Below are 9,917 nucleotides of genomic sequence, written 5' to 3' on the forward strand. Positions count from 1 at the left end.
CAAGGTTTGAGTGTCCATTCTTATCAAAAGCTGTGTAGAAACTCAAATGTGCATAGCAAAGTCTCTCCTTGTTCCCAAAATGAGGACTGCAGTGACATTTGTTCTAAATCTTTTGATCCACCCTTTATCCATTTTTATTCACATTAGTGTAGATAAACGAGGTCTATCCCCAGATGTTAAAGGAAATAAAGGGGGAAACTGTTAATGCTTTGGAAATGTTTGTATCATTGAGTGTACCATTCAGGACCAGCTTCCCCCTGCCATCAAATTTTTGAATGTGTGTTAAACCCATGAACACTGCCTCAATACTTGCTTAATGCTGTTTTTGCACTATGTGATTTAACTAATTAATATTTTCTGTAATTCATGTTTTTTTCTATTGTGTATTGCATTGTACTGCTGCAAAGACAACAAATTTCACGACATAATCCAGTGATTTTAATACTAGTTCTGACTCTAAAGATGAGTAAAATACCAGAAGACTGGAGGATGCTTAATATTGATCCCTTATTTAAAAAGGACGGTAGGGGCAAGCCTGGAAACAACTAAATGGCGATTCTTGTCTCTGTGGTAGGATAAGTTGTTGAAGATTCTGAGGGACAGGTTTTATGTACATTTAGAAAGGCAGGGACTGAGTAGGAGGATTCGGCTTTTTACGCAGGGAAGATATTGACTTGCAAATCTGACTGAGTTTTTCTTTTGAGGAAAATTGATAAAGGCAGAGTGGTAGATGTGGATTACGTTGTCTTTAGTTCCCAGGTCTGACAGGATCTTTGCCTGTTCATTGAGAGAGGCGATAGAGGAAATTGCTGGAGCTTTGAAGATGTTTGAATCCTCTTTACCCTCAAGTGAAGTCCCTTTGTTTAAGAAGGGAAATAAGGGTATTCCAGGAAATTGTGGGTCATTGAGCCTCACATCAGTAGCAGGGAAGCTATTGGAAAGGATTCTTGGGAAAAGGGTTAACTGGCTTTTGGAAAAGCATGGGCTAATATGGGGCTGATCATACCTTACAAATTTGATTTGGCTTTTGAAGTATTGAAGAGGGTAGGACAGTGACTTTGTCTACATGGACTTAGTAAGGCATTTGATGCGGTCCCTCATAGGCTGACCCAGAAGATTAAGATGCATGGAATCCATGGTGACTTGGCCATTTGGATTCAGAACTGACTTGTCCACAGAAGACAGGATAGAGGTGGATGGAAGTCCATGACCAGTGGCGGTCTGCAAAGATTAGTTCTGAGACCTCTGTTGTTTGTAATATTCATAAATGATGTGGAGAAAAATGTAGACAGGTTAGTAACTTTGAAAATGGCACAAAAGTTAGTGAAATTGTGGAAGTTCAGCAAAGGATAGCAGAATATAGATCATTAACTTGGATGGGAAAGGTGTAGAGGGGCTTAGGCCTAATGAAGATGAGGTTGGGCATCATGGTTGGCATGGGTGAGATAGGCTGTGTGGGCCCACTTTTGTGCTATACAATACTATTCTCTCTATCCATACTATCCTTTGGCCCTAACAGTCACATACTTATGGGTACTGACTGCAACATTTCAATGGTAAACCTGACCATCTTCCTCAGGCACAAGATAGTTAAATGACAAGTCCCCCAGAGACATACTTGTGAGTGAGCAGAGCATGGGTGAGGCATAATGCTTGATTCTATTGGCTGGATCTGAACTATCTATTCCTGATTAGTTAGTTTGAATTGGCCTTGTTCTGATTGGCTAATTTTTAGGCCAAAACCTCTTTAGGAATGTGTGGTTCCAGACTGGAGCTATTTCTGCACTCTTAGAACCTACATTTAGGTTCCCCACATGCTCCATCTCTAGTGATTCCCTAATCTTTCTCTTGCCAAGGATGTTGGCCTCATCAAACCACAGTCTGAAATGAACATGATAGGCTGTGTTGAGCGATCCCACTTCGTTCTGCTCCAGGTTTTTTAAGGCACTCTGTCCTGCTGTTCTGCTCTGTTCTGCTGTCCTGGTCTTCAGCGGTCTTCCAGTCTCACCAATATACACTTTTTGGCATGATGTTAGAGGTCTGGAGTATACGACTCACTGACACAGTTCTTTAGGTCTTCTAGGTGCCACTTTGCTTAGCCTTTTTCGAATTATGTCCTCACTTTTTGCTATTAACTGGACACCATATTTTTGGCAAAATATTGCTATGTCTGTCTGATTCACTTCCCTCTTTGCGAGACTAAGTGAATCTCTAAGTGAGACTATGAAATTTAAATATTGAAAGTGTTGATCCACCATTTCCGTGTAGATGCAGTACTCACTTTATTGGGTACACCCGTACACCTCATTATTGCAAACATCTAATCAGCCAATCATGTGGCAGCAACTCAGAATTTTTGTCAAAGTACATTTATGTCACCATATACAGCCCTGAAACTCATTTTCTTGCAGCATTCACAGTAAGCATAATGTAAAACTAAATAATAAATAAATAAGCAGTAAATATTGTGACATGACAGAGTTCTTGAAAGCGAGTCCATAGTTTGTGGGAACAGTTCTGTGATGGGGTGAATGAAGTTCTCTGCTCTTTGAAGGGTAGTAGCTGTTCCTGAACCTGGTGGTGTAGCGTCCTGAGACTCCTGTACCTTCTTCCTGATAGCAGTAGTGTGAAGATGGCATGGTGGTGGTCCTTGATGATAGATACTGCTTTCCTGTGACAGCATGTAAGTTTGCTCATTATTGGGGAGGGCTTTACCCACGATGGATTGTGCTGTATCTAACCTTTTTGGTAGGCTTTTATGTTCAAAGGCATTGGTGTTTGCATTTCATTTCATAGCTTGTCACACCAGTCAGTTAGCCATTCTTGTTTGGCACGTAGCGCCAGGATTGGTCTCCTTTTGATATGAACGTTCCTGGCTCGACCCTTGTTTTTACGAGGCTGAGTGGCTGGCTCGATGCTCAACCCGGCATGGATGGAAAGCGTGCTCAGGGGTGTCCCAACTTGGATTCAAACTCAGGAAGCTTTGCTCTGAAGTCCGGCGCTGATGCCACTGCGCCACCAGCGTGGTGTTTGCATACAAGGCTGTGATGCAGCCGGTCAATATCCTCTCCACTGCATGTCTATAGAAATTTGTCTTAAGTTTCAGATGACATACCAAATCTTTGCAAACTTCGAAGAAGGTAGTGGAGCTGCTGTTTTCTCTTTGTAATGGCACTTAAGTGCTGAAGTTAGGACAGATCCTCTGAAATGATAACACCGAGGCATTTAAAGTTGCTGACCCTCTCCATCTCTGATCCCCCAATGAGGACTGGCTCATGGATCTCCATTTTCCTCCTCCTGTAGTCAATAATAACTCCTTGGTCTTGCTGACAGTGAGTGAGGGGTTGTTGTTGTGGCACCACTCAGCCAGATTTTCAGTCTCCCTCCTATATGCTGATCCATCACCACCTTTGATTTGGCCAATGACAATGGTGTTGTCAGCAAACTTAGATATGGCATTGAAGCTGTGCTTTGCCTCTCAGTCATAAGTATAAAGTGAGTAAAGCAGAGGGCTAAGCACACAGCCTTGTGGTGCACCTGTGCAGATGGAGATTGCGGAAGAAATGTTGCCAGTCCAAACTGACTGGGATCTGCATTTGAGGAAATTAAGGTTCCCCATTTGGTCTAGGTGATTTCCGTGGGTTCATCTTCTTGAAGGATGCTCTCACGTCGGCCTGTGAGACTGAAGTCACAGAATTGTCGTGGGCTGTGGGAGTTTGTGAAGGTACTGCATGTTTTGACGGTCAAAGTGAACATAAAAGGCATCGAGCTCACCTGGGACCAAAACTGTGCTGTCATCTGTGTCAGTTCTGGTTTAAGATAGTGCTGGTGAAGCTTAGTGAGTACTTGCTGGTGGCAAATAAAACAAATATTAATTGTAGTTTTTCTGGTAAGTGATTACTGCAGACAATAAACTGTAAATTCCCTGTCAGAGCTGAGCTTTTGAAGTGCCTGTGCAACCTGGTAGTTTTGCAGTCCTGAAGGTGCAGGGTGGTTGCTGTGTTGTGTGGTCTGGACTGAAGCGGGGTGTGGGTCTGAAGCGAGTTGGAGGCAATGTGATGCAGCAGAACCGAGTCGAGGTGGGGCGCATGCCGAAGAGTTTGATTCAAGTGCTGAGCCAAATTGGAAAGGTTGGGTATGGACTGAATCAAGACAGCGGAGCACAGGCTCAAGAGCGTATCGATGCGGCAGGGCCGGGGTCTGACAACAAGGAACGAGGTTTGGACAGTTTAAGTGCCGTGCCAGATTGAAAATGTCAGGGTGTCTGGGCTAGAGGTGATTGGTGGGTTAGTTCAAATTACTGCTCCACGAGCTTTACTCGACTATGCACTGAACTTCAGCTCGCTGCTCCATACGGTTTACTCCCCTCTGTTCAAAACTTGAGCCCACTGCGAGGTTTACTCCTCTCTGTTCTGAACTTGAGCTCGCTACTCTGCGAGGTTTACTCATCTCTGCTCTGAAATTCAGCTCTCTGCTCCATGAGGTTTACTCGTCTCTGCTCTGAACTGAGGCTGTGGCCTGCAACGGGCTTCTGAATTGGCTGTGGACTCACTTTCATTAACTTCAGTTCTGAATGCTATTTGCTTACCTTTACTGTTTGCATGATTCAGGTTCGGTCCAGAATTGTCACTTTGCATGTGAAATTCATTCTGGAGGTTGTACACCTACGCTCTGTCCGCCAGAGAAAGCAGGATCTCCCAGTGGCCACATTTTAATTCCACGTCCCATTCCCGTTCTGATATGTCTATCCATGGCCTCCTCTACTGTCAAGATGAAGCCACACTCAGGTTGGAGGAACAACACCTTATATTCCTGCTGGGTAGCCTCCAACCTGATGGCATGAACATTGATTTCTCTAACTTTAGTTAATGCCCCTCCACTCCTTCTTACCCCATCCTTTATCTATCTATCTATCTATCTATCTATCTATCTATCTATTTTCCCCCTTTTTTTCTCTCTTTGTCCCTCTCACAATCACTCCTTGCCTGCTCTCCATCTCCCTCTGGTGCTTCCATCCCCCTTTCTTTCTCCCTAGGCCTCCCATCCCATGATCCTTTCCCTTCTCCAGCTCTGTATCCCTTTTGCCAGTCACCTTTCCAGCTCTCAGCTTCACCCCACCCCCTCCAGTCTTCTATCATTTTGGACTCCCCCCTCCCCCTCCCACTTTCAAATCTCTTACTACAGGTTTCCCCCGCTATCTGAAGGTAGAGCGTCGCTATGAAACTGTAAGCGGAAATGTAGTAAAACGAAGAAGCAATTACCTCTAACTTATATGGGAAAAATTTTTGAGTGTTCCCAGACCCAAAAAAAAACCTACCAAATCATACCAAATAACGCACAAAACCTAAAATAACACTAACATATAGTAAAAGCAGGAAAGATATGATAAATATACAGCCTGTATATGTATATTGTATGTACATTCTAGTTTTACTTATCAAAATTGGGAAGACAGTGAGCCAAATTCGATTTGGAGAAAAAAAATCGGTAAGTACATACATGCGTATGCACGTACACGCGTACGCACATACATGCATACGCACACAACGTCTCGCACAAGGCGTCATGGTAGTCTTTCTCGGGGTAAACACACATATAAAGCGGGCGTCTTTTTTCATAGAAGTGAAAATCCTCTTTGGTTAGCAAATGTAGGTCTTTCGTAACAGCGAGCTGTCATAAAGCGGGGGCCACCTGTATCTCTTCTTTCAGTTAGTCCTGACGAAGGGTCTCGGCCCAAAACGTCGACAGTGCTTCTCCCTATAGATGCTGCCTGGCCTGCTGTGTTCCTCCAGCATCTTGTGTGTGTTGCCTGGACCTTTTGTATTTTACTTGGTGGGCAGATCTAAATGCCACTGATCTGACTCTTTGCAGATTGCTGATTTCTTGGATAATGCAGAGCATCTGGTTGGGGAAGACTCAGAATCCCTTTGCTCTTGTGACCATCTCTTTCTTTTGTCCTTGTCCCTTTATCCTCTGCCTGTGTGCAGGTAGGAGAGTGGCTAGATGATCAGGTACCCGGAAATGCGGTCTGGGGATGGAACGGTAGGCATTCCAAGTTGTAGTATAGCCGTGGTCAAGTGGGCAGAGATTTCTTCAGATAAGCCTGACTGAAGTCTGCGACAATGATTTGAAAAACATTGGGGTAAGCTGTTTCTTCTTTGCATAAAAGCGTGTGGACAAGGTCAAGAGGTTCAGTTGTTTGGACCAAACAGAATGGGGAAGAAATGTAATCTAAGTGACTTTGAATGTAGAATGTTTGTTGGTGCTGGAAAGGGTGGTTTGAGTATCTCAGAAACTGTTGATCTCCTGTGATTTTCATGCACAAAACTCTCCAGAGTTTACAGAGAATAGTGCGAGAAACAAAAAATATCCAGTAAGTGACAGTTAGAAACATAGAAAACTTGCAGCACAATACAGGCCCTTCGGCTCACAAAGGTGTGCTGAACATGTACTTACTTTAGAAATTACATAGGCTTACCCATAGCCCTCTATTTTTCAAAGCTGCATGTACATATCCAGGAGTCTGTTAAAAGACCCTATCATATCCGCCTCCACCACTGTCGCTGGCAGCCCATTCCACACACTCACCACTCTTCGTGTAAAAAAAACTTACCTCTTGTATCTCCTCTGTACCTACTTCAAAGCACCTTAAAACTGTGCCCTCTCGTGTTAGCCATTTCAGCCCTGGGAAAAAGTCTCTGACTATCCACGTGATCAATGCCTCCCATCATCCTGTACACCTCTATCAGGTCACCTCTCATCTTCCACCTCTCTAAGGAGAAAAGGCCAAGTTCACTCAACCTATTCTCATAAGGCATGCTCTCCAATCCAGGCAACATCCTTGTAAATCTCCTCTGCACCCTTTCTATGGCTTCCACATCCTTCCTGTAGTGAGGCAACCCAGAACTGAGCACAGTACCCCCAATATAGCTGCAATATTACCTCTTGGCTCTTAAATTCAATCCCAAAGTTGATGAAGGTCAATGAACCGTATGCCTTCTTATTCACAGAGTCAACCTGCATAGCAGCTTTGAGTGTCCTATGGACTCGGACCCCAAGATCCCTCTGATCCTCCACACTGTCAAGAATATTACCATTAATACTATATTCTAACATTGTATTTGACCTACCAAAATGAACCACCTCACACTTATCTGGGTTGAACTCCATCTGCCATTTCTCAGCCGAGTTTTGCATCCTATTGATATCCTGCTGACAGCCCCTCCCCCCACACTATTCACAACATCCCCAACCTTTGTGTCATCAGCAAATTTACTAACCCATCCTTCTACTTCCTCGTCCAGGTCATTTATAAAAATCACGAGGAGTAAGTGTCCCAGAACAGATCCCTAAGGCACACCACTAGTCACTGACCACCAAACAGAATATGACCCGTCTACAACCACTCTTTGCCTTGGATCCCATGCCTCCTTATTTTCTCAATAAGGCTTGCACAGGGTACCTTAGCAAAAGGTACTGTGGGCAAAAATGCCTTGTTAATGATGGTGGTCAGAGGAGAATAGTCAGACTGGTTCGAGCTCACAGGAAGGTGACAGTAACTCAAATAACTAAGCTTTACAACATGGTATGCAGAAGAGCATCTCTGAGTACACAACACGTTGAACCTTGAAGTGGATGGGCTACAGCAGCAGAAGACTACGAACATGCACTCAGTTGCCTCAGGAGGTACCTAATAAAGTGGGCACTAAGTGTATCTTTCTATTTGTATCTTTGTATCTTTCTATTTATTCCCCTGTGATAGATACCATACCAAACTCCTTTGTAATTTTCATTACTTTTGTCAGATCACTCCTGTCTTTTATTTTTGCACCCCATCTTTCCAGATCATTGTGACTTCAGTTCCACTTCACCTTTGGAAAAGAAGTTCTCACCTCCTTCATTGCCCTTACTTTAATGTTTCATGTAGGCAGACTTCCCAAGCACTTTACAGAGTTAATTGCCCAACTGCAATTTTCAAACTAGAGGAGATGTTAAGGTGAGAAGAAACTTGAATAGAGAAGAGACGATGGACTCAGGGCAAAAGTTTCAAAACGTGTGTCTCGGCAGGTGAAGGCACAGTCATCTGGGTTGTATCTGGAGGAGATGAACAAGAGCTGAAGTCAGGCGAGTGTGGGCTTCCTAATGAACTCTGGGGTTAAGAAGGCTGGAGGTGGAAAACGAATCTCAGGGTTGTGTGTGGTGACATGTATGTACTCTAATAAATTTTACTTTGAGCTGCTGAGTTCCTCCTACATTGTGTTGAATAAGATATAGCTTATCTGCCTTTGAGATAGCTTTTTGTTTGTGTGTGTCTGTCAGAAATGCAGTAGTAAGAGCTGTATTTGTGGTGGTATAGATTAGGATATGAAATGGTGGTGGACTATGGATCATAACAAATGAACACAGCCAGCAACAAGAGCAAATGGTCATGCAAAACAATTTCCCCAGTGTACATGAATTATTGAATTTTAAAATCTCTTGCAGAATAGAAGACCATCTGTATACCTCCCAACACGAGAATACCCATCGGAACAGAGTGAGTGCTCCCTTTTTCATATAGATATAGCTATCAAAATTGCCACAACGCTGGGTAAATATAGTATTGTGGCGGTGTGCTACACGCAGCGCTAGAATAACGACACGGAGTCGGTAAACTGCAGTTACAGAAAGATTTTATTCGAACTCCACAGCCTTGCTTTAAAGCCTCCCTGATCCCGCCCTCCCCGGGCGCGGATGCTGTAGGGGACACGTACTCACAATCCCCTGCAGGCTTTTCCCTTTGTTGGTGAAGCAGACCTAGCGCCCTTTTGGGACTGGCTTTTGTGCTGGCGCGCTGGCTATTTGTGAGCCGGTTCGAGTGCGCTAGGAAGTGGGTCGCCACGGTATTATTGGTGTCTCTACTTCCCTGTACAGGAAAGGAGGATGAATGTCTATGATGTCCTCTAAATGATGTGATGGGACATACATCGTCCACATCTATCTTTATTTCTCACTTCACTTCTGGTCATCTACCACTAAGACTTAGTTTCAGTCTGTGTTTACTTCCAGGTTCTTCTCTTTACAATCCCTTATGGAAATGTCCCTGGGTAAATGCAGTTTCACAGTCTGGGTTAGTATTGTTAGACCAAGTAAGATTCACTGCCAGAAAGCTCCACCCCAGTTTCTTGAGTGAATTTGAATCTTAGCTTAGAGTTGATTGCCAAAATAGGTACGGTGTTTTTCTTTAAATAGCTGTTGTTATTGTATTAACCTGTTGTGGACAACTTCCCTTTACAAGTCTTTTCTTCTGTTTCACAGTCATTGTGACAGAAAAAACCAATATTTTGCTTCGATATCTCCATCAGCAGTGGGACAAAAAGGTGAGTGGCTGTGTAGTAGCTTCTTTCTCGGATGCATGTGAGGATGTGCAAAGAGTTGGGTGGGGGGGGGGGTCCTCCACAGTGATCTGGCTTTGATAGGTGGTGGGTGGCTGGGATATTGCAGAATTCAGGCATTATTGAGGCTTTATCTACCTCAACAGAGGAAGTTCAGGATACAACTGCTGTGCCTTAAGAAGCCTTTCCTGGACATTGGAACATCCAGGGATGGGGGACAGCTCTTTGGAATTAGAACATGCAGAGAAGCAAGGCAATACATGGGGGTGGAGAGGGGGGCTTTGGTATAGAGAAAGCCTTGACAGGTGAGATTGACAGGGGTTCCACTGAAATAGGATACTGATGACTTCTGGGTCTTCCAGAGCTGGCAGTAGGGACAGATCCAATTACAATCTGTGGAAGTAAAAACCTTTGGATGGGGATATGGATAAATAAATATTTTAGAGGGATTTGGGCCAAAGGCAGGCAAGTGGGAGTAACTTATGGAACAAGTATAACATCATATAGTATCTTGTTTCAGCATGGCTAAGTTGGGCTGAAAGG

The 9,917-nt window shown here is 43.9% G+C and overlaps 1 protein-coding gene across 4 annotated transcripts in view; it reads left to right on the plus strand.

The window, feature by feature from the left end:
• dda1 (DET1 and DDB1 associated 1) overlaps positions 1 to 9,917 on the plus strand; it is a 28,996-nt gene that overhangs the window by 5,896 nt on the left and 13,183 nt on the right. For all 4 annotated transcript variants that reach the window (XM_059991403.1, XM_059991400.1, XM_059991401.1 and 1 more), the window contains exons 3-4: positions 8,485 to 8,536; positions 9,298 to 9,359. In XM_059991403.1, the coding sequence (XP_059847386.1) occupies positions 8,485 to 8,536; positions 9,298 to 9,359 (114 nt within the window). The remainder of the gene's footprint in view (positions 1 to 8,484; positions 8,537 to 9,297; positions 9,360 to 9,917) is intronic.

This window comes from Hypanus sabinus, chromosome 16 (assembly GCF_030144855.1).
Source record: "Hypanus sabinus isolate sHypSab1 chromosome 16, sHypSab1.hap1, whole genome shotgun sequence".
NCBI classification, from domain to species: Eukaryota; Metazoa; Chordata; class Chondrichthyes; order Myliobatiformes; family Dasyatidae; genus Hypanus; species Hypanus sabinus.